The 26,438-nt window shown below is 33.3% G+C and overlaps 1 protein-coding gene across 2 annotated transcripts; it reads right to left on the bottom strand.

The window, feature by feature from the left end:
- Positions 1–6,281: 6,281 nt before the first annotated feature.
- Positions 6,282–25,699, bottom strand: LOC128551206 (multiple epidermal growth factor-like domains protein 10). Of its 2 annotated transcripts, XM_053531825.1 has the most exons (14): positions 18,196–18,366; positions 17,444–17,550; positions 16,944–17,101; positions 16,444–16,722; positions 15,752–15,778; positions 15,332–15,438; positions 14,964–15,025; positions 12,557–12,699; positions 11,455–11,557; positions 11,035–11,057; positions 10,215–10,341; positions 9,911–9,987; positions 8,676–8,767; positions 6,282–7,953 (listed from the first exon to the last, which is right to left on the bottom strand). In XM_053531825.1, exons 1-14 carry the CDS (start codon positions 18,214–18,216, stop codon positions 7,927–7,929), a joined length of 1,353 nt encoding a protein of 450 aa, XP_053387800.1. In that variant the 5' UTR covers positions 18,217–18,366; the 3' UTR covers positions 6,282–7,926. The 2 variants fall into 2 exon arrangements, with proteins under 2 accessions (XP_053387800.1, XP_053387799.1); XM_053531824.1 differs by lacking the exons at positions 6,282–7,953; positions 8,676–8,767; positions 9,911–9,987; ... (6 more) ...; positions 15,752–15,778; positions 16,444–16,722 and adding exons at positions 19,041–19,197; positions 19,608–19,714; positions 20,683–20,940; ... (5 more) ...; positions 25,164–25,286; positions 25,552–25,699 and having other exon boundaries at positions 18,196–18,453.
- Between the last annotated feature and the right edge of the window lie 739 nt (positions 25,700–26,438).

Raw genomic sequence — 26,438 nt, 5'->3', positions numbered from 1 at the left:
TGTGAACACTCTAGAGGCCACATTTTGACACAATCTTTATGAAACTTGGTCAGAATAATTGACTTGATGTTTTCTAGGTTAAGTTTGAAACTGGGTTATGTGGGGTCGGAAAAAAGGTCATTAGGCCTGATCAAATGAAAAACTTGTGAACACTCTAGAGGCTGCATTTGTAGCCCAATCTTTATGAATCTTCGTCAGAATGTTTGCCTTGATGATTTCTAGGTCAGGTTTAAAACTGGGTCATGTTTGGTCAAAAACTAGGTCAGTAGGCATGATCAAAGGAAAAGTTTGTGAACGCTCTAGAGGCAACATTTGGTACAATCTTGATAAAACATGGCCAGAATGTTAGTCTTGATGATTTCTAGGTTAAGTTTGAATCTGGGTTATGTGGAGTAAAAAATTAGGTCACCCAGTCAAGTCAAAGGAAAAGATTGTGAATACTTTGGAGGCCATATTTGTGATTAAATCTTTTTGAAACTTAGTCAGAATGTTTGCCTTAATGATTTCTATGTCAAATTTGAAACTTGGTCATGTGGGGTCAAAAACTAGGTCACTAGAGCAGATGAAAGGTAAATCTTGTCAACACTAGAGACAACAGTTTAAGTTTGAAACTCATTAGAATTATAGAGAATGTTTGTCATGATTATCTATAGGTCAAGTTCGAATCTCGGTCATGTGGAGTCAAAAACCAGGTCACCCGGTCAAATCAAAGGAAAAGCTTGTGAACAAACTAGAGACAACATTTGTGAGCCAATCTTTACGAAAATTAGGCAGAATGTTTGTCTTGATGATCTCTAGGTCAAGTTCGAAACTGGGTTATGTTGGGTCAAAAACTAGGTAAGTTGGCCAGATAAATCGTAAAGCTTATGAACACTCTAGACGCAACATTTGTGGCACAATCTTTATTAAACTTGGTCAGAATGTTTGTCTTGATGATTTCTAGGTCATGTTTGATTCTGGGTCATGTGGGGTTAAAAACTAGGTGACCCTTTCAAATTAAATGAAAAACTTGTGAATACTTTGAGGCCAGAATTGTGACTCAATCTTTGTGAAACTTGGTCAGAATGTTTTGCTCGGTGATCTCTAGGTTAAATTCGAAACTGGCTCATGTGGGGTAAAAAACTAGGTAAGTAGGCCAAATCAACTCTGGTGAACGATATATAGGGCTATCTTGCCCTCTTGTTTGGACTTCAGTATCCACTTATGGGAAAGGATTGAAACTTCACATACTTATTCACAGTCATGATATGACATGCAGGGCAAAGATTCAATAACTCTACTTTGCATTTTACAGATTTTTGCCCCTTTTTCAACTTAGCAGTTTTTTTGTTAAGTTCTTATATGTAAGCTGGTATCTCAGTACCCGCTGATGGGAATGGATTGAAACTGCCCCCCACATTTCCACTTTGGCGAGTTGATGAGAACAGTGCAGGTTCCATAACTCTGTTCCCCATTTGTACAAAATTGTGCTCCTTTTTCGACTTTTATATTAATTCAATTGACAGGGCTGTTGAATAGTCGATCGTTGCTGTTCTCCGACAGCTCTTGTTTATCTTTAAGTAATTTCATAGGAGTGATAAGCCTTACACACATTAATGAATGCATACTTTAGACAACGTGTCAGTAAAAAGAAAACTATTTTGCTGACATTTGCTAAAAAAAATATAAAAAAAATCCTAAATCCACTGATACCCACCCTTTAGCTCAGTAGGAAGAGCTTAGTCTAAGGATCGCGGGGTCGCGAGTTCGATCCCCGGGCGGGGCGTATGTTCTCCGTGACGATTTGATAAAAGGCATTGTGTTTGAAATCATTAGTCCTCTACCTCTGACAATTCATGTGGGGAAGTTGGCGGTTACTTGCGGAGAACAGGTTTGTACTGGTACAGAATCTGGAACACTGGTTAGGCTAACTGTCCGCCATTACATGACTGAAATACGGATGAAAAACGGCGTTAAACCTAAAACAAACAAACAAATAAGTCCACTTATATCTGTTTTAAAGCTAATAGTATAATCGCGCAATATTTCCACTAAAACGGGTACATATTTCTCTATACAGAGCTGTCAAAATGAGAATTTCACGTTTGCTGGTCATTCATACACTTTATAATATGCATGTAGTCAGTACGCTAAAATAGTTTCTAATGAAATATCATTTAATTTCGTTGGCATGGAATTTCGTGGTTTTGGTAAAACGGCACTTTCGTGGGGATATGAATTCGTGGATTTCAGCTTTTGAACATAAAATGAATGGGAATATTGTCTTGTTAGTTGGGATTAAATTTCGCGGATTGACTCAACGACGAAATCCACGAAAACTAATGCCCACGAATATTAGTAATTTTATAGTATCATCATCATCATCAACATCGTTATAATTATTGTTGTTGTTATTATCAGTATTGTTGTTGTTGTTAAAGTGAAAACATGTTATATATATATATATATATATATATATATATATATATGTTTTGGGATGTCAAGTCCAAATGTTAATGCTGTCACGTCAAGCAATAATGCAACATAACAGTTCCCCTTATTCCCGATACAATAAAGACATAACAGTGACTTGTACGTATAATTGTCTAGGGAATTCCCCCATTTCATTGTGACAAGAAAAAACACTTAAACTGTCATCTAGTGAACATATTGTTATCCGGCATTTAATTTTCCTTCAGTTTTTTCTCTTAAGGCTGTGGCCTCGAAATTACAACAATTTTGCGCGTGATTAAAATCAGTCATAAAGGAGATCGGCATCCTTCGGACGTATTAGAAACCTTTTTTTTTTTCGTAACAACCGAAGAATTCCGAATTCGAAAACGGAGATTACGTAAATGATCGGAAACTGCCGATTGGCATTTTGAGTTTATTACCTTAAACAATAACAATAACCACTTATCATAATATTATCTTCTACGTCTACGTAAATCTTAAATGTCCTCGTTTCTTTGAAGACAATGAAAGTGCTCTCATCTGACAATTACTTTGTGAAACTGAAACTTTATTAAGTATTCATTGTTTTATAATAACCCTAATTAGTTAAACACTGGAGTAGATGCTTCTTTCAAGTCTACTAAATCAAAGGCACTTGTTGCCCTTTTCGGGTGTAATAAGCAGCTAAGGTAAAATAGGACGAACCTCCGATATCCACATTCAAAGATTTATGAATGGCTATGTTAGTAGAGGAGGGAGGAAAAGCAAATATGCAACTTTGGCAAATCAAAAATTAAACAAAATGAAATATGACGGATATAAACCCAATAAATGCTAATATTTTAATTTAAGGTATCAGAACATGCATAATATTTATTTATCGTCTCCTAGGTAATGGCATTTCCTAAAAAGAGGCCCAACGTCATTAAGATCCTGCCATATCACATAGGCTGTGACTAAATACAGAGTTGTTGAGCCTGTGATATAATAAAGACTCCGGTATATACCGGTTTAACTAACTTTGAACGAAAATATTTTAAATGTATATATTTAGTAACCATGGTGATACTTACCCTAACCTTTAGTCAGTATATTATGCATACAATACACTAAATGCGTACGGACGTGCAAAAAATGCGTAATTTACCGTGCGCTGCAATTAATAATAATTACGGGCATGCGCAGAATCGGCTGCACCAACTCTGCAATGAGAAACATTCTATCACAAACAATTAAACGAAACAACTCGTGATTACCATCGGTTCGATGTTTATATCGCAATTATATACATTTTCTACACCTTCCTACCTATAAATAAATATTGTCCATCTGGCATTCCTGCCGTATTGATGAATTTGGAAACTATACTGTGATACCGTACACAGGAGCTCTTGAATTGATAAAACGTAACAGAACGTCATTTTTCATGTCTGTACAACAAACGAAATTTTTAATTACGTGCATTTTATGGAAATTTATTTAAATGCAGTTTATACATTGGTCACCAATCAGATGAGGCACATGACAATGAAAATGCAATAAGTATTAAACTTGCCTTGTACAAATAACATAAATCTAGGCTGACATTATACATTAATACAATGTATATCACATAAAGAACTGAAGTACATGACATTAAGTGTTCAAGATTTACTAATATATCTTAAACCAAGATTTCGATAACATATAGAAATATAACTTTGTATCAAAGTCATTCTGCACGTTATGTCATATTTTACGATGTAGAAATTTATTTAACCCTTAGGCTAATAAATTACAGTAAGACGAAGAATTTAAGGCAAATGTAAATAAATGTTCGTAGGTTTGATTCTTGCTAGAGTAACTTGAATATTGTGGATTTAGATTTTACGCAAATTTTAATAACAAGCTTCAACGTGTACATCGCAACACAAACGACATGTTTGCGAATTTGTTCTAAAGGTTATAGTTTAAGAAAACTTTTCACAAACAAATGGATTGTGCAATATATGCTCAAAACTATTGGCGCATATGCATATGCTTGAGGTACACACATCGTTTCATACATATCTGAATGATACTTTAAAATCATTACACCTGTCAACATTTTTTTTCGACAGATTATATCTTTAGCAACTGTTCACAAATTAATTAACTGTCATGTTAATTTCATATTTCTTTCATTTTTATCGAGAATACCGTAATTGACTTTAGCACAAGGGAAACAGTATTGAAACAAGGATCTGTAATAAATTTGTATTTATGATGACTTCTTCTAATTAATACATGTTTATTAAGATACGAATAGGACATAAACTTAAGCGTAACAGTCGGCGGCGTAGCCGCAGATAATAGAAATTCGAGCTATTTTTCAGGCGTATATTTGATAGAACTTAGATTTAGGTGGTTTATTTCAAAGTTTTTTTTTTTTCATTTGGTTCAACGTCACACTGACACAATTACAGATCATATGGCGACATCGAGCTATTGTTCAGTTGTACATTTGAGCCGTGCCATGAGAAAACCAACATAGTGGCTTTGCGACCAGCATGGATCCAGACAAGCCTGCGCATACGCGCAGTCTGGTCAGGATCCATGCTGTTCGCTTTCAAAGCCTATAGCAATTAGAGAAAATGTTAGCGAAAAGCATGGATCCTGACCATACTGCGCGGATACGCAGGCTGGTCTGGATCCATGCTGGTGGCAAACCCATTATGTTGGTTTTCTCATGGCCTGGCTCATTTGATAAAAATTAGATTTAGGTAGTTTATTTCAAAGATTTATTTTGTTTGGTTCAACGTCACACCGACACAATTATAGGTCATATGGCGACTTTCAAGTTTGTGTAGGAACCACCGACCGTCCGTTAGCCAGCTGGATGTTGTTTTTTTTCACATGAAGAATTCAACGCCCCGAATGAGGCTCGAACCTACATAGGTTAGGGCAAGTGATTTAAAGTCAGTGCAGTGACCTTAACCTCTTGGCCACGGAAACCCCTCAAAGACGCTTTGGGTAGCTTATAATGTAGAGCGCCAATCTTGTGTAGGTCTTGAGTTTGAGTTTGGTATAACTTTTATTGCAGGAGTAATCAGAGTTTCGCAAGGTGATAGAAAAAGTCGTCCTACATCCTGGGCTGTCAGATTTCTCTCGTGTTGTAATTTATGAGCGTAAATGCACACGCTACTACGTAAAATAATAAAGTGCATAAATAAAAACATTCGTTCTATTAATTGCCTCGTTATCCCCTTAACAAGTTTCCTCTAGCAAGAGTATGCATCCGTACCTTCAACCAGTGAAACATTCTTATATTATTAACACTGTCCTGTGACGTTTAAACCAAGTGGGGGAACTATACTTGAGGTTTTTAACAAATTTTAACTCCACAAATCACATCAAATTTGTTAATGATCAACACCCCATCTGCAGATATATTTACTGCTATGGAGTCTAGTATATATTAAAGATATATCGCCTTCAAGTGCTGACACGATATATTCAATATCTCGCAAGTAAACGTCAAATAGGTATTTTGATTTAAACAAAATGAAAGATGCAGTCTGCTTGTCTGCTTACTGACATTTAGAAGAAACTGGCAGTAGATATGTGGTTTCAGTGACCAGATTGCGATATAATTGCTCTATATGTTCCGTTCCCGGTCACCAGTATGTATCTAATTATAGCAGAAAAAGCTTTTTATTTTTAATTTCGATACTAAATTACTTTATTCCAGCTTATATGTATTACTGTAATAAAAGTCGATATAGAGTGGAGGTAAGGGTAGATTACCGAGTATGAGTAACAATCAATCACCCTCCTGATAACAGAATAAATTCTAAATGCAACTAAATACATAACTATCAAGGAAGTACTCAATATTGCTACACGTTTATTTTATTTAGCAGATAATATAGCATATCAATTGTTACGAATTTATTACAAATATAATATATCAATGATAAATCATCAACATTGCTCACAAAAAGTAAAGGAAAAACAGTGATGCTTTAACCATATTAAAGTTGTATAAACATGCTTTAAAGTGGTAAAGTTTACGAAAATGTTAACTTGTTATCAAGCATGATTTTTTCAACAAATTAATGACTGTTAAATAATAATCCATTAGCTTAATTAAACGGCTCAAATCAGACGTTTCAATAAATATTAATATATTGCACGCTTGTTATATGAGGGCTGCTTCGTTTCTAGGATACTAATTAAAATATATTAATTCCCAATAACCTTATTCAACTACAGAAAGAATTAACATGTTATTAATAAGAAATGTTTTAAGGATTGATAAGAAGGCATTGTTATTAAGTGCAATTGTTTCAGTTTATTACTCGTTTCATAATCAAGTTAAGTGTCTGTTTATTATGGTGCCACAAGTACTGAAAGAACCAGCTATTGGTAAATGAGTCAGCTACATATCTTATACAGCATTACTTCCAGATTCCTATTTTTTAAAGGCAGACAAGAGGCAGGTGGATAGTCGGTAACCAATCTAGCTGGCGGCTAAAAATCTGACCTTCCTTTACAACAATTTAAGTCCTGCCGCCGACAGGGATCGAAACTTCAATCTTTCGATTAAGAGGAAGTGCCTTATCCATAAGGCCACTGCAGGTCGGCATTTTCTTTGACAACGTAAAATTATAACTCATTGTTATTAGTTCCTATATAAACTTGGGCGACACGTTGCCCAGGAATTATCACAAATACCTCCTAAATGCCGATGATAAACATTTTTCAGTTCTAACATATTTAGACTTAGTATGAAAATATGTAGTTTTTAATGTTAGAATGAATTATTATAATGATTAGTTAGTAATAAAATCTGTGAAAATATCCTTTAGAAGCAAAGAATGCAACCAAGCAACATAATACCAGACTTGGTTCGACTGAATATATACATGAGCGTGTATGATGAAAAGTGCAACATGTGCCCTAGCATAGGTTTAATCTGTATTTTATTATAAAAAAATGATGTACTTCATGATCTTAAAGGACATGAAAGTTTAGTGCAATTAGTATAACAATTGAACTTAGTGAAATACATGAAAAACTGAAGCATATAACTAATTACTTATTACATATACTACATACAGTTAGATACTCCGGGGTAATGTGTTCTTTAAAACTATATCATACATTTCATTGCAGCATAAACAGATAAGAACCACTAAACAGAAAATAAGCAAATTTCTCAATCTGAATAATGTTCATACAACATGCAATCAGAACGATGTTTATCCAACAGATACCAAACCATTGACCACTTAATTTGATAGTCATGACGCAGAAACATTAGAACTGTCTATTATATATAGAATTTATATTTATGATATATATTGATGTCAGTAACATTCACGGTTGTGTTCTTATTGTTAATGAGATAGAGTTAGACATCAAGTATCGATTTCATCCAAAAGTTTTATTAGAATATGTCGAGTAGGTCCATTTCTCCTGAAGATCGGTAGTCTAAAACCAGTCTTAATAGTTGTAGTCAGATTGTCTAGCTCAAGGAATGTGGAACGGTTGGCTATACTGCAACATAAAGATTTTAAAATTTACATTACAAAATCGTATCTCCATGTATTAAAGTAATGAACAGTGTAGTCCGAGAATCAGTTTTAGTACGGATAAAAAAAAACACGGCTTCAAAATGGAAGAACACCAGTCAATGGTCATCATCTGTCGAGGTGTCACAGGTAAAACAGTATTCGCCGAGAGGAACTTTAACAAACAATGTATGCCGTACGCAATTTCACAGAGCGCTAAGAAAATAGTTGCATAAGTAAGCATGCTTAAAACCTAGACCATTATTAACAGTTGATAACATTTGTAGAATACGCGTATAAGTCTTATTGAATCTTAACCAGTACACATAATTTAAATCAATGTAATCTTGATGTTTTTGTTGTATAGTTGCGATTTACAAAACGCCATTAGCATTCATGAAACTGTAACTGGTAATAAAAGTAATTTAAGGCAAGACAAATAACAATATGTATCAATAGTTTTGTTCGAGACAAAACGAAACTTACGAAAAAATAAACATTTTTAAGTTGCGATTAAAAAACATGCCAATAGATTTTAATTGTGGAACCAGTAATAAAGGCATTTTAAGGTAAATGAAATGACAGAATGTATTAAATGAAAGATTCGTTCATTTTGAGACAACACGAAAGAAATATACATTGTACTTTGTCATAGTAACTTTATTACCGTCAACAAAATGTGTCATAAGAAAGCGTGCGTTTACTTACAGCAGGATTATTTCCGTGTGAGGAAAAGCTTGATGTCCCAGATAATTTATTTCTCCGGCTTGGAATCCTACTTTCAGTGTCTGCAGAGTTACCTACAAATTGAAATTTTCTATTAAATAAGCTTCAGAAACATGATTTATGTGAACGAGATCCCATATAAAACTATGTAATACAGATAATATATCGTGCACTGTAAAATATTATATTCTAACACGATCCGCAGAATTGCTATATAAACATATAGCGAAACCGCCTATACATGAATCTACGTTAAAATATGGTTGGCTGTTACATTTCACCCCCTATGATTTTAACATAAGAGATTCTACTTCAGTTCCATTACATACGAATTATTTCAGGGCCAAACGGTTGAAAACAGCATTTCAAAAACATAAATATAATAAAAAGTCATACTGATTCATGTGTAGGTCCGTAAAACACGTTCTGATCTCTACGAGCGAATTCAATTACCCTAATTATGATTCAGCGGTGACGTCCTAAATGTATGACATAAAGTATGACGTCATAATGATGTGACGTCATATAAAAGTTAAGCTCGTCACTCGTAACACAGGGTCAACTCGCCTAATTTGATGATTCTGTTCAAAATTAGTTTGCGAGCTGTTAGATTACTAATTTATGAATACTTCTCAAAACTCTGATAATAAAAGAAACAAATATCTATACGTTCCATTGGCTATGCAACACTTTCTAACCATAGGGGGGTAAATTGTAACAGCATATGACCCGAATGACGTATTACGCTGAAAATGTAGTACTGTAAAATGTGAATTATTTGCGTTGTTAGAATCGAAATAATAAATATCTTCCAATAATTTTATCAATTAATAAAACATGGGCAGTCGTTTGGATGCGAATAATTAAATCACTCGTGCTACGCACTCGTGATTTAATTATTACGCATTCAAACTCCTGCCCATATTTTATTAACTGAGAAAATATAGGAACAGATTTATTATTTCTTAAATCAAGCGTTTTAGTGATAAATCACACATTCAAAAATCAACAATCAACATTTACATTCAGAAATATATACGTTGTTTTAATTTCTTATTTATTAGTGTTAACATTCGAATTAATCAAAGGCTGGAAAATACTTAACCGAGACGAATAATGCAAAATATTTACTTATGTAGTAAACTGCTAGTCAGTGTTCATGGAAATCATTCATTGAAACATGTGGGCAACAAATCATGAACATATTGATACAGTACCTCTTTGCCACCCTCGTACTTTGTGGGCATCAGGACCAATTTCATATGGACTGTGACCGAACATGCCAGTTCTTACTCTGAATTATATTGCAATATATCATACTGGAATCTTAATTATGCTCAGGTAAAACAAACCGTGAAAAGAAATCAATTTTACTATTACTATTCCATTTAAAAGCAATCTCCATTTTTTTACTGATTAGAAACAGCTTAACAATTTAAAGTAAATTGATCATTGGTGTTTAACACGGTCGGAGCTTTTTATATAAAAAGCACTTGCTTAAAATTGTTTTTGAACGCTTACCTCGGGGTTCTATGTTTCCTTATTTTCTGTCTTCTAGAGAGGTGTCGCAAGAAAACGACAGTAACAGCCACTATTATTACAAGAAACAGTCCCACCGCCGACAGTCCAATGACCAATGACCAGTTCACTGACAACAGGAAAAGTAATGAGAGATAATATTTAAACAAGGAAGAATATCCATCATAGAAAGTCACGTTCTAAAAACGCAGCCTCCCCAAACGCAAACCTAGCACGCAGAAGCGCGTACGACCAACACACACACACACACACACACACAGAGCAAACACACAATGACAAAACAAACAAATAAAGGAACAAAGTGGGGCAAAACCACCATGGGAAAGCTTAGACCAGTTTAAGGTGCATCTGACCTCTAACCTCAAAACATTTCACACAGACATTAATAAATAGCATGTTGATGCTTGGTGACAAATGTTGTTTTTATTTGTTTTATCTGAAAGCGTTTTTTTCTTCTGCACAGGATTTAGTAAATAAATTGACCATGAATAATATGCAAGCACAAGTCACGTTTAGACCGCGAAATCTTACTCTGAAATAACTGGTTTTCCTTTGAAGTATCTTTGAAAAGTATAATGTAAAATAAAATCTGTAAATTATTTTCGTCATGCATGTAAATTATATTTTCTTTTTCATCAGACAATACACTTTCAAATCTTACGATGCATCAATATTTGGTATATTGCGGCAGCATTATTCTTTGTGGATCTGCTACCGTAAGGCATAACTTATTATTTATAGTCACATTATTGTAGTAGAACGTCGATTAAGAATCGAAAGCATTATGTAAAAAGCGACTTACCCTCACTTTCATCTTCTATAGGTCTGCAAATAATGAAAACATTACTTTTTGCATGCCGTTTACATTATTCTAAACATAGGTTGCAACCTTGTAACGATTTTATCTTTATAATGCTATTCTGTTTTAAACTGAAACTGTACTTTGAGGCCAAAGTACACAGTAACTATACAATTTAAGTTCATTTGACTGCAAAGCCTGTTACTAAAGTCGGTAGTACCGATCGAAACATTGACATTTATAGAAATTATACTCTTATCAATTTTCTACGTATTTATATTATCGACTTGTCTAGCAGATAACAAAACTGTCTGATTTTGTTATGAATTGTAATTGTTAATTTATTTTCTGTTAACAGCTCCTTCATAATTTATAAACATCAACACAAATAATTCAGTTTAGTTAAAAAGTTACAATTTTTACCTGCAGGTAGGAGTGCCATTTTCAGCGTTGCATTGGTAACCCTCATCACAACCTCCAGCTGTCAAGTTGTAAACTTCGCACGGTTTCATTTCTTTATACACATCTGGCAAATACATATGAATAAACCGTATTATATAAATACATTGCAATGAACCGTAATGTTTAATACATAAACTTTTCACACAAAAATGCACGCAACACATGAGTTATACATGTATTTAAAGGAAATATTCCAGTGATTAATTTAAAAGTCTATTTAAAAAAGATAATAGGTAAGGGTAGTTTTCTCGGAAGCACAGAGCACTAAAAACATAGCCACAGAACCACGCATTGGCATAGTAGGCCCATAACAACAAAGAAGCTTTAATGGAAAAATATTTCAGACGGGTTGATTTAAACATCCAACAAGAATTTAAAACGAACAATAATTTAAATTCTTTATCTTTTCACTATGTTTATACAGTCGAACAACTACAGACAACCTCCGAAAGAGCACTTCAATAGCACCTGTCCATAAAAGATAATAGGTAAGTGTAGATTTTTTGGAAGCACAGAGCACTAAAATCACAACCCAAGAGCCACGCATTTGCATAGTAGGCCCACAACAAAAAGAAGCTGTAATGGAAAATTTTTTAGACGTGTTGCTTCAAACATCCAACAAGTACATACTAATTTATGCTAAATATAGATGGAGGGGAAGGAAATGGTAAGGGGCAAAACTGGGCCGTGAGAGGGGAGGAACATGAAGGGGAAAGTTGAACAAGGACGAATATACACCTTTTTCACGGTTTATCCTCAATAGCAAACGTTATCTATGTTTAGGGTCTGCTTGTCAAAAACATCAGATTTCATTTCTCAATGGTGGTATTTGCAGACAGATTTTACAAATAGTATAATTATACATTCAGTCTGAGTTTTTATGTACAAATAGTATAATTACACATTCAGTCTGAGTTTTTATGTACAAATAGTATAATTACACATTCAGTCTGAGTTTTTATGTACAAATAGTATAATTACACATTCAGGCTGAGTTTTTATGTACATATGGTAATGAAATACTTCACTAAATACTAACCGCAACAGTTTTCGTGAGACTCACCTGAAGAAGCAGTGACATTCTCACCATACAACGATATTTCAGCACCTTGTTCCAAATCCAAAACCGCTTTCGTTAGTTTCGAGGCAACGTCTTCCGCTTTCTCACCATACACAATAGTGTAATCGACTTTGATGCTTCCTGACCTATCGATATATAATTTGAATTGGTGGTCAAAAGTGAAAAACATATAAAATGTCTTCCACTTTCTTACCTTACACAATAGTGTAATCGACGGTGATGCTTCCTGACCTATCGATATACGATTTGAATTGAGCTTAACAGCTAATACATCTCAATTAACATGTTTTGCACAAAGACCAAAAACAGTAAAATAATATAATGAACCTTAACAGCACTGACTCCACCTCTCCGTGAACGTCAGTTGAACACAGAGCCAATGATACTTCAGGAACTAGATAGTACACAAATGCGAAGAAATAATTTTGTATTTTCTGTGACATTTTTAATGCATACTTAGAGTCCATTAACTTTCGCTACGAAATGATACTTCCTTCCATACATTCAAGTTTATTTGCTGAGCAATCGTATATCTTCATGTGAGTTGAAGATGAAGCAAATTGTAATATCTACAAGGTAATATTGCCCATTTACTGTAAAAAGGTATAGAGCCATGAAACCCTCTTTTTGTCTTTATATTTACAAGTGGTTTTGGTAACCAGCACCGCCTCGACAATATCGTTTGCTCTTTTATCAACTGATGCCCAAAGAGGTTGAAACAGAGTTTACAAGGCATTCAATTATGCCAAAACTTTTATCTATAAAGTTTAACGTATATTCATGAATGCCTTACGTTATATTCACCGATTTTACAACAAAACCAGTTCATGGTTACAATATTGCCAAAAGCTTCCAATACTTTAATACAGTCACCACTGACATAAACAATATTTGATAAAAAATCGACCATGTAGATGCAATATTAAAATTTCATTAAACCATTCAATGCATTACTTTGAAAAAAAAAATATAATACATCAGTTCAATACCTGAACAATGTACATTTAGGTATATTCTTGCGTGTAGTTTATAATCTCTTGCATAAAATAAATAACAAAGAAAAAAAGTCACGTTTTAAAAACACGTTTTAAGAACAAAGCTCGCTTAAACTGCAGCCTCATTGCAGTAAAAGTACAAGAATAATGTATATAGAAAATGTAGCATATATACAACAGAAGGTAGGTCTTATGAATCTTTATAAGTACTGTATAACCCTTATCGTGCTGGACACGATTGGTTTTGCCTTTGCGAATAAAATAGATCTTGACCATTCGTGCATTCTAATCATGATCTGCATTGTTCGCTATTCATTCAGTATATTTTTGTTAAGCACCCCTTTTAACAGTTAATGGTATTGTCCAAATTGGAAGATGGACAAGTTTATTACAAAAAGTTCTCAGGGTTAGAGTTGTTGTATACTCGTGTTTTATCTACACGAAATGTCTACGATGGGCGTTCAATATGTAATGTTATTTATCTCATTTTTAGATGCGGGTTTCGGCACATTATAGAGCAATATATTGAAACACAATGATATATAAATTATAAAAATCGGCATGTTCAAAGTAAAAATATAATCATTTGAGTGAGGTGTACTCGGGTATACTGGACATTTTTATGTCCAAAATATTGACATTGTAATATGCAATTCCTTGATTCTACTATTCAACAACTAGAACTATAGTTTAATTTTCAGTTTAAACAGATAAAACAAATCATGATCTTCACAAAAAACATATGAAAACTAAAATAAAAAAGTTTATAACAGTTTTAAATGGAGTGTGTATATTTTACTCGAAAAATGATAAGGTGAGTACAATAAGCCTCTGTGATTTTGTCAGGCGATAATCATCGTTTAAAAAATAATTGTATTTTAAGTTGATACTAGTATCTTCATTTTCGATTGCGAAACTAGTTCTTACAACTTTGATTAATCGCTCTCAACGCCCATTCCAGATTGGATCAACCTCGAGTTTAGACTTTTTTAGTTGTGTTGTAAAATTAAAACTGCAATAAATAGTTTACAACAAACACAAACACATCACAAATTGCTGTGCCTTGTAGAAAAATGATAGAATTTTGTGATTTTAAAAGTTATTCTATTTTTCTGAGACTCTGGATGCCCAGGACAAACCTATATTATAATTATGCTCTAGTATACCTGAGTACACCTCATTAAAATGATTATATTTTTACTTTGAACATGCCGATTTTTATAATTTTTATAGCATTGTGTTTCCAATAAATTGCTCTATAATGTGCCGAAAACCGCATCTAACAATAACCAGCGGTTACGGAACTACATACGGAGTAACATTACATATTGAACGCCCCTCGTATTTAGGTAAATTACGTTCATTTGTTTGATCATAGTATAAATTGAACATACCGTATATCATTGATAATAAGGTCTATTATTGCAGAGATATATCTGTTGAAATATTCCAGTAGCTGAAACAGTTAAAGTAATCACAAAGTCAAGCGTTTTTATAACAAGAATATCTTTATACATTTCTCTGGTACTTTGTTATTAGAAAATAACATTTTATCAATTTAATTTTGTTTGTATTTAAATCCAGAAATGTATGTCTACTTGAAACTTATTTCATTGGTTGTGTTTCTAAAAATAACAACTTACTTTCGAAAGTATTTTATTATAGAAGTACTTAATATTTTAATAAAACCTGGCAGACATATGTACGTAGGAAACGTACTTTTTATACTCATAAAATGTATTGATGTATTAAGCGAACTTACGCTCAGTTTCAGTTCCTGTTGCAGTCTGTTGAAAGTGTTTGCGGAATCAAGATTAGTTCCAGAAGGCAAATCAGTATCAACCGTAATAGTATGATCAAACGATATACCTGAAGATAGCTTGGATGTTTTAAAATGTATGCTGGCATAAAGTTGAAGCTGCTGGTTGTATGAAGAACGCAAAGTCAGACTCAGTTAAATCTTATAAATTGTTGGATAACACCTGTCCAATACACACACTTTAAATAGGAATATCAAGGAAGAAAATGTAACACAAATATTACATTGAAAACTTTTACGCTTATACACACTGTTGATAAACATTGTGCAAGCCTCCAAAGTCCATTACACAGAATGTTAAACAAAAATCTGTACGACGTCGTGTACACTGCAAAAATTAATGATATTTTTATTCGAACTTACCAGGTTTTTGAGTTGTTACTCGAACATCTAGAACAAATAAAGTGGTATTTTTAGACACAAGCCAAATTGATTAACGACTGGAAAGAGATTCAGTCATCTCTAAATAAATGCACTATGTATTTCTTATGTTAGATAACATTAAACTTTAAGTCATAGGATTAGAAATGATTCTGAAATAAAAGGTCACAAGACTTATCAGAAAAATGTTATGTAATATACAGTTTGTAATTGTAATATTTACATTTTCTAATTTTACATTTTAGTAGATGTGGTTAATGGGGCGTTAGAGGTGTTGCACTTTCCATTACCTCTCATGAACAGATTCAGTCAAACCGAGTCTGCTATTATTCTGCTTTGTTGCATTCTATGCATCCAAAGGATCTTCATACATATTTTATTAACTATCACAACAGCAAGCTTTAAGTGCAGTGTGGCGGCCGTTAAAAGTCAGTGTTGTAATATTTCCTGTCCCGTTGGGATCATGGAGTTCATTCAATATAAAAATAATAGAGTTCCGCTTAAGCCGGGGCTAGGGGACGTGAGAGGTGTTGCACTTTCCAGTACCCCTCATAAACAGACTCAGTCAAACCGAGTCTGCTATTATTTCGCTTGGTTGAATTCTATGTTTCCAAAGGATCTTCATACAGGCTTTATTCATATTTCCCAAGCCAAAATTTTCAATGTTGTTTCACCTTCAACACAGATTCCGCCTGTATCCTTTATAAATCCTCTCACGCAGTCACACAGAAACGATCCAATGGTGTTAACACATGTTGTGTTGTTCGTCGTGATACACACTGTTTTATTTTGGCATTCGTTGACATCATCATTGCACGTGTCTCCATTCCAACCTTCTTTGCACTTACAACTTCCTGTTACTTTGTCACATGTTTGGTTTTCATTGACTGTATTGGTCGCGTTGCAGTTGCAAGATTCCGAGCAATTTTCACCATATGTACTTCCGAAACATTCTGAAATCGAATACATGCAAAGAATCCTATCCTGTCGTATACTTTGAAAATCATATCACAAGACCTTTTTTATGCAATATCCATGGCGGCATAGGTTTTAAATGAAACAAGAACTCAAGTAAATTATAAAAATAACATAAAAATGACTGTGGGATGTACGCGTATCAAACTGACTGATATTGAATAAAACATATTTGTGTACAAATCACGACACAAAGTACCTTCACACAAGTTTTTCTTCTTCTTTGAATCCAGGAATACAATTGCAATCATACGATCCGATGGTGTTGCTGCAGGTAGAATTGACCTTTTCCTTACAAACATCCTCGTTACTTTCGCATTCGTTAATGTCGACTGAACAGTTATCACCTTTCCATCCCTTTGAAAATAAAAAAGCTCTGTACAAAGTTGCAAAATACAATGCTTCACTGAAGATTTGAAAAAAAGCATATACCTTGTTGAACTATCAGGTACTGTGTTCTAGTTATACAAAAATGTATTGGTAACACAATGTAAACCTGATTACCGAACCATGATTGCAATGCCGTATGGTAGTTTAACGGCATATTTATCGGACACAAATTTAAAAACTGTTTAATGACAACTAGTTTTGATTACTAAAATAGAACAGAAAAGGTGTGCGTCGTGGGTTTAGTAAATGATATGTATACAATAAATGTTAAAGTATTATAAAATAAAGCAAAAAAACACAAGTTCATACTTGAAGACAATTGCAAAAGCCAGTGATATGATTACAATGATTGGTATTTTCAAAACTACATGAACAGTCCTTGCTGCAATTGTCGCCGTAATGTCTGCTATCACACACTGAAATAAAAGTAATATTAGTTTCGTAGGAAGTGTCAGCTACGCGTCACATAGAACTGCATTAATCTTGTTAAAAATTCAAATTATGTACCCGTCCTACAATGTACTCAAACGTTTCTGGGTAAATGTAAAGTTAAATTAAAGAATGTATTCCAATACACGATAGATTTGTAGAAAAAAATGTGTCACAATGCTTTATGTATTGTAATGTGCAAGATTCGCATTTCCAAACGATATCGTATAAATCAATAAAATGTCGACAGCTTAACCATACATCTGATTCATCCTATTTGTGTTCGTCTTAAGTGTTAACAAACGACTTCTAACATAGACTTATGTTCGAAGAGTGTTGATTGATACATTATTTTCCATGCCTTATCATTTCAAGAAATCCAGTATTTTGGAATGAAAACTTCACAGGAGATAGAAACTCAAATATGCATCTTCTGTATAGTCGTTTAACTTTTAATAGCTTATTGTCGGTTATCTGGTTTAGATTAAGATAATTTTTACTCTTTCCTGAATGCCTCAAAAATACCTTATTCTTTCTTAAACACACAAAATGCATCGGAGAAGTCTGCATGTTCATGATTTTACAAGTGATATCTCAAACCAGTTCACTTAAAATATACTTCGAAAACTTACTTTCACAGTTGCCAGTTTCATTTTCTGAATAACCGAGGTTGCATTTGCATTCAAAGCTTCCCAATTTGTTTTCACATGAAGAATTATCCGGGCAAATATCGTCTATGTCACATTCATTGATATCATCCTGACAATTAGACCCGTTCCATCCAGATTTACACATGCACATTCCAGTTTTTGGGTCACAGAACATTGTTCTGTTCACGTCGCATGCGCAATTTGATCCACAGTTCTCTCCATATTTCCACTGATCGCAGTCTGAAAATATAGGCAATAGAAAGGAAGACTAGTTCATTAATGATATGTCAGGTGTTGACATACTTGATGAAACATGTCCATCTTACATGGATATGTAAAAGATATACTTTACATGCATTTTCAACGTATACTTTCAAGAACTTCATATAATGGACCTGAAATGACATCAAATATACATTTATATTATCTGAAAGACAATAACCTTCATTTGATCTCTAGTTTTTATAATGACAACTTATTTAACCCATTTTTTAAAACTTTTATTTAAATACTCTTTTGAAACAATATAATTATTCTTGCATGGTATATGTTGTGTTGTAAAAAGCACCGAGTCTTTTACATTACTAGACCTGCTGAGATTTGTTTTACCTGTCTACAAGATGTTAATGAATTGTTATTTTTTATCAAGTATTGCATATACCTTTCCATATCAGACTTAATCCTAAACTCTACAATACACCGAGGAAAAAGATGGTACACATGTCCCGTTGAGAAGATGTGATTTTATATCAATACTAATAATAGCATGTACAAACACAGCAAGATAATACGTGAAAAATAATTTAGTACATGTTTTATGACCGAACCTGTGCAAATATCGCCTTGTTCCCGAAAGCCGTCATCACATTCACACCTAAACGAACCATCCTCATTTTCACAGGTGGAGTTTGTTTTCGTCTGGCAGATAGTAACATCTTCTGAACACTCATCTATGTCACGAGAACACAGTTCACCTTCCCAACCCTTTCAACAGTCATGAGAATAGTGTGTTAATACTGTTTACTATCCACCAACACAATACACAATTAGTGAAGTATCTTAATTGTTCATTGCAATAATTTCTTCGGACAACAAGGGGTATTATGAATTCACTTTCCTGAGTTTCTACTCGGTTTAAAGTACTACATAAGTGGTGAACTGGTTGTCAGTGCGTGAAAAGTTCCTTTTTCCTTAATTAATATGCTGAATATGCTAAATATTAAGAATGCTCATTCATTCTACTATAATCCAGGCAAAATACACTAAATTAGAATATTATTCTTTATAGACTTTATAAGTATATATAAATACCTAGATTTAACAATAGCACTACCAATATCGAGTGCACATAGAAATGAGACAGCTATATAAATGCAACAATAGCAAAAATATACCTCTTTGCAATAACAACTTCCGTTCACATTGTTACAGACATGGGTTGTATTCACGTTGCACGTGCAGTTTTGACTGCAGTTATCACCATACATGAAATTCTCACATTCTAACAAAACAATACAAATATTTGTATTAAATACCTTCAAAGAATACATCTTGTATTTACTAAAAACATGCCTTAACATATAAGACTTCATGTTCGTTCAATCTTGATGCAACAAGTACATAGACAAGTAACTTTTGTGTCTTTACATTAATAACTGATATAGCTTATCCATTTTGTGATCTTAATAATAAATACAATTAAAGAGAAGCCGCGCTCACAAGATTTTTATAAATTAACTCCTCAAAAAGGTCAACACACTATGAACAATAAAGATACAATAATATATGCGTGTAAATAAACGTTTTGCTTATAAATGCTTAAAATGTCATCAAGATATTAGAAAGTACGTAAAGATCTCTACAAACGAAATTCAAACAGCATCAGCGGCTAATACGGGTAATAAATCAAATCAAATATCTAAAAAAATATAACACAAACTAAATTTCTTAAAAGTTGCAGATCAGCAGAGTCATCGGTAAGCTTTTCAGAATGTCTGGACTGTAAGCAAACGTGATGAATAAAAATCAATATACCGTAACTCAGTAAAAACAATTAATCTTGAAATAGGGATGAAGGGTTTCATGTGGTACTGTCATTTCATTGAACTTTTGTTGAAATTCTGGCCAGGGCTTCTTGAGGCATAATAAGTAATCAATAGGTCGATGTGTTACCAGTATACAACTTGGCGATAAATAGGGTGCAAGACGTGTCAGATTATATGGTAATGGTTGGTAGATAAAAGTGTGGACAGGATGAAGGTAGACTGTCAAACTGCATATTCTCCAAAGCACATATATAAAGACATGATGCTTAAAATTTTTGTACAATAGGAGTGAACACAAGAGAAAATATGTGGTTTTACTTTCATTTATGATTTCTCCAGATTTCACAAAATGTTAAAACTTTGATTCAAATAATAAAATAATTGATATTTGTCATTTATGAAATAGATATAAAACGTCCCATACCCTTGCAGCGTTTGTCATCTGTCTTTACGTATCCCCTATCACAGTTACAGTCAAAGCTTCCATTTAAATTTACGCATAATGAATTTTCCGGACACACAGACTTATTAGCACACTCGTTGATATCATCTTCGCAGTACGTGCCATACCATCCTGTTTTACACGTACATTCTCCATTTGTCGCATTACATATCTCCGTATTTGGAATCTCACAATTGCATTTTGATTCACAATTTTGTCCATACGTCCAAGGTTGACATGCTAAAATATTATTTTGTTAGTATTAACCTAAGTGTTTTTATAACTGCATTTTATATATTTAGGAATGTTGGTTTTTATTACTGACTTTGAATCATATGCAAATTTGCTGCCACTCATATTACGAAGAATTAACAGAGTCCACGGCACTATTGTCAATTTACGTAAAGGCTTCTTTAGTAAAAGCAAAATATATAAAATAGTAACTTACATGTGCATGATGTTTTGTCTGTTATGTTCAAACTAAAGCCTAGCTTGCATGAACATGTAAAACTTCCAATGGTATTGCTACAGATTTGGTGACATGTTTCAGTGGCATTACATTCATCTACATCTGCACGTGAAACAAACAGTGGCTATAGACTTACAGCAATAACAAGACAGTATGCATTTCTACAGTAAAAAAAAAAACAAATTAGAAAATGTGTCGACTTGCCATGAATTGTATCTACCCCTTACCCATTTTATATTTACATATAAACAAAAAGTACTTGTTCTTAAATTTTTGAAGCCACCCGTCTGCTGTATTTATTTTTCTGTTACAGTTTCTTTTTGTTGCGGAACTACTTCGCGATACTTGGCTCTATGTCAGACTCTGTCGTTTGGATACTCTGTGCTTCCAGGAAATCTGCATTTAACTTTCATATTTGGATCTACTATAATACTTACCGATTCGTAGCCTTGTAATCATCAACAATGGACATTCATAATGCTTACTTGCAATACGGAATATCACAAATGTAAATGAGAAAGGGAACAACTTTCTATCAATACACGCCTATTATTAGTCTGTGTTTTGTCGAAACGTTATTTCAAGAAGCTGAAAATAAGTTACTCTTCAAGAGCTGTGTTGTGTATTTTACCAGACTGTACGTATTACCACTATTAACATACAAATATCTAATGAACTTTTGTACAAAAACACCAACAAAAAACGGAATACTAAGAATTTGCATACATACATATTAACTCATGTAATGTCACATGGTTCAATTAAAACAATAATTCGGAAACTAACCATTGCACTGCCCATTATCGGTTTCTGTATAACCTAGGTTACATTTACATTCGAAGCTTCCTAACGTGTTTTCACATGAAGAGTTATCCGGGCAAATATTTTCTATGTCACATTCATCAACGTCATCCTGGCAGTTTGTGCCGTTCCACCCTGATTTACATACACAGATTCCAGATATTTGATTACAGTACTCAGATTTTGTCACGTTGCATGTGCAGTTTGATTCACAATCTTTTCCGAATTGCCATTGATCACAATCTGGAAGAAAAACAAATTTAAATTGCAATAAGAGTAATTTAATAATGACATGCAATATGTAGATACAATTGATGTAACATTTTAATCTAACATGATGTTAGATATATCATGGGTGTCAAAAACTTTAAACAGTGGTTCAGAAGTGTTATTGATGTCATTTTCATTAAATATATTAATCTTTTTTAATTAGGCTGAACTATTATGAACATTCTTTGTTTCAAATATTGACTACTAATTTTATTATTAACAGTTATTGGTTCAAACTTTTATCTAAATATGTTCTAATTGATTGTGCATGGTATGTTTTGATTTGATTTATTACCGTTCAAAATTTAGATATGTTTGGTTTATATGTTATGGATATTTTTTACGAAGTATACCGTTCCCGAGAAGAAATATGGTTTAAACTATTCAAAGCTTAACTAGACAACAAACTAAAGAAAATAATGGCACATATAAGGCGCTGCTTATATATAACTTTAGATAAATATTAATTATCCATTACAATACGACAAGATTATAATGGAATATATTTTATGTATAATCGAACCTGTGCAAAAGCCGTCTTGTTCTCGGAAGCCTTCGTTACAATCACAACGAAAAGAACCAGCTTCATTCTTGCAGGTTGAGTTTGCTTTATTCCAGCATAAAGTAACATTTTCTGAGCATTCATTTGTGTCAAGCGAACACCGTTCACCTTCCCAACCCTTTCAAAAGAGATACAAACCATATGTCATTATTGCCTAACTCTAATGAACTCTTTTTAATATATACTGTACTATACTATACAGAATTTCCCTAAACATTTAAGACAAAAATTGGTATTTTCAATTACTTTTCATGACCAACAAAGGAATCATACTGAGAACTCCATTAAACGTTGAAAAGTTTCCCTTATTAATATGACTAATATATTAACAATAATTAAAACCATCAGTCACACTTATCTAATTGTCTTTCTAAGGTTAAACATTAAACAGCTTTAGTTCAGAAGCAAAAAAAAATGATTCTAAGTACTTTACACTTTTATTAAGAACAAATGGCTAAGGTATCAACTCTCCAAGAACAATCCAAACTTTGAATAAACAAAAAGACCTTACGACCAAAGTGTAATTGACCGCAAATAGAAATAAAATTAATCTAACAATCACAAATAATTACCTTTTTACAATAACAACTTCCGTTTACATTGTTACAGGCATTTGTCGTCTCAACATTGCACGTGCAATTTTCAAGGCAATCATCACCGTACATGTAATCATCACATTCTAAATAAGCGTGACAAAAAGATTTATTTAATTGCCAGCAATTAATAAATTTTGCAGCTAGGTAAAACATTTCCCAGATATATGTTAGCGTGCAAATTATCGTGATGCCAGTGCTATTATGGTGTGATGTTATATCAAAAGCACACACGCGATATAAGAGAATATTTCCAGTCAAGATTCCTTACTTAGAATCTTCAAAAAACTACTTTATTCACAATAATACAGCCATATTTTAACTTAATTAACTTTCTTATTATAAGTTGTGCTTATTTTCATAAGAATTTAGCAAATTATTTACTAGAGGGTACGCACACAATTTTGTGAATTTTAAAAATTTGGAAATAGCAGATGCAGATATTGCCACATATAATCCTAACTACACTTCGGATAATGCCTTGATCTGAATACTTAATGTATAAAAACAAATGACTAAAACTAACTAAATTGTTTAGGATGCGAAAATACCACAATGAACTAAAGATTGCATGCAATATTCCTAAAAATGTGACCAGGGTTTCTCCAAAAAGAGCTTAAAAAGCCGTACAATTCTTTGTTTAGGGAATATAATGCCCCCCCCCCACCTCCACGCCCCCCACCACCCCAACCCCCCCCAAAAAATATAAAAAAATTACGAAGCATGTCAATGATATATATAAACAATATACTAAGTCTAACTGAAAACTCTTGAGACATATATGTCTCCAAAGGTTATTAAGAGACATAAGGAGTGAAAATACATGACGCTCGACTACTTTTTGTAATTACTGTATGTAAAATAATCCATGAGCTTGTAAACTTTAGAAATGGTTATAATCTTGACCATACCCTTGCAGAGAAATTTGTCACTTGTCTTTGAATACCCCCTATCACAAGTACAGTCAAAACTTCCATTCACATTCACACATGACGAATTTTCCGGACACACAGATTGATTGGCACACTCGTTGATATCAGCTTCACAGTATGTGCCATTCCAACCAGATTTACATGAGCAGTCACCATTTTTCGCGTTACATGTTTCCGTGTTTGGAATATCGCAAGAGCAGTTTGATGTACAATTCAGTCCATAGGTCCACGATTGACATGCTGAAATAGTTTTCCTTGAGTCATGACTTCATTGCATAACGTATATAATTATTACTTTGCGTAGATTCTACAGTATTACATTTGAAGCAAATATCCACTTTAAAATGAATGCAATAAGTATTTAAACTGAAAACTTTAAATAGACGACTACGGCTCTTATTAATTTACACCGGAACGCTGGAGAAAATGCTTACATTAGCAAGATTTTCCGTCTATAATTCCCGTTGGAAATGTTTTTAATATTTTATGTTTTTTTGTTTTGTCCGGGTGTTTTGAACAATTTTTCAGTCAAATAAACGACGATGTCTACTTATAGCAGCGAGCACACTGTCCGACTTTATAGTGCTTCCTCACAAGAATATCGAGCCGCAGACACGTGACATGATACCCCACACAGTCAAATTATAATGAAACTTGGCCGACTAGTCCTAGCACTATTCTCTAAATGCTAAATGCAAAGCGAGAAAGATGCTACGTGTTTAAAATGCCGCGGCCAGGGATCAAACCCACGAGCTCCCATACTCAAAGTAATCGCTGTACAACTCAACTCCCGAGGGTTTTATGGCGAAAGTGAAAAATAGGATAAATCTTCTTACATATGCACGACTTCCTGTCTGTTATATTCAGACTAAATCCTGGCTCGCATGAGCATGTATAGCTTCCAATAGTATTGTTACAGATTTGTTGACACGATTCTTTATCACTACATTCATCTATATCTACAAATAACACAAACAAAAATAGTAGCCTCATACTAGTAACTACTACAATAATTAAAATGAAAATGTTAAGAAAAGCTATCGATTTCAAGTGTAACACAAACTGCCTACTTTGCATAAATAGAACTTCTAATGCAGTTTTAGATGTACTATATTTGCTATTCCCGATTTTACGTTAATATAAAAGGTCGCGGTTGATTTTGGAGGTATGTCGTACAGAATATCAGAAGTTTGATGATAATGGCACAATGTCATCGCAAAATACCTGCACATGTTCCATTCAGCATGTCGAAACCAGTTTCGCAATCGCATTCAAAGCCGCCTGGTGTGTTCAAGCATATCTGCTCACAATTATTAACTGCTGAATCTAAGCATTCATTTATGTCTGTAAAAACACAAAATTTTCAAGGTGGAAATACCGTAGTGCCAAGTCAAATACAACAGAATATCAAATATAGATGCCTTTTTCAGTGAAACTTATAGATGTGCGCTTTGTATCAAGTTACTAGACAAATAAAATAACCTTAAAAATTACACAAGCACGTGGAAATATATGATTACCAACGTTTATTGTTTCCTGCACAGGTTAAATACCTAATAAATTCACTACAAAATAATCAAATGAACACTGCCACAAAGTAAATGAGAAAAGAAAAAAAAATTTCTTAAATCAAAAGTCTCTTCAAAACTAATTTCAATAGATATAAAATACATCAGAGGGACTTATAAACAGAGTAGTATTATCTTCACGCAAAAAATAAAAAATTTCCCAAACCTTTACAAACCCCAATATTTCAACGAAACCTTCATTCAACACATTCAAAGACCCCAATAATTTCGACAATGAATTTTTTTTTAAAAAAAAGCTTTTTCTTCTCTTCACCTCGTCCCATGGGTAGTACAGTTTTACCCGCCTTTCCCTTAAAAAATAAAAAGCCCATTTAAAAAACAAAATAACAACCTAACAGTTTCCTACGTATAAAAATGTTTTAAAAAAAGACCTTTTTTTTTTAAAATTAAAAATCACACATTTTAAAAAATTTGAAAAATTTAATTCTGATTGAAATTTTAAAAAGGAATGCTCAATATCACCCAAATGGCGAAACAGCGGGGAAAAATTTGTGTTTGCTTCTTAATCGTATGCACGATAAT

This window comes from Mercenaria mercenaria, chromosome 19, assembly GCF_021730395.1.
Source record: "Mercenaria mercenaria strain notata chromosome 19, MADL_Memer_1, whole genome shotgun sequence".
NCBI classification, from domain to species: domain Eukaryota; kingdom Metazoa; phylum Mollusca; class Bivalvia; order Venerida; family Veneridae; genus Mercenaria; species Mercenaria mercenaria.
Note: the sequence above shows the minus strand (reverse complement) of the source record. Positions and strands in the feature narration are given on the sequence as shown.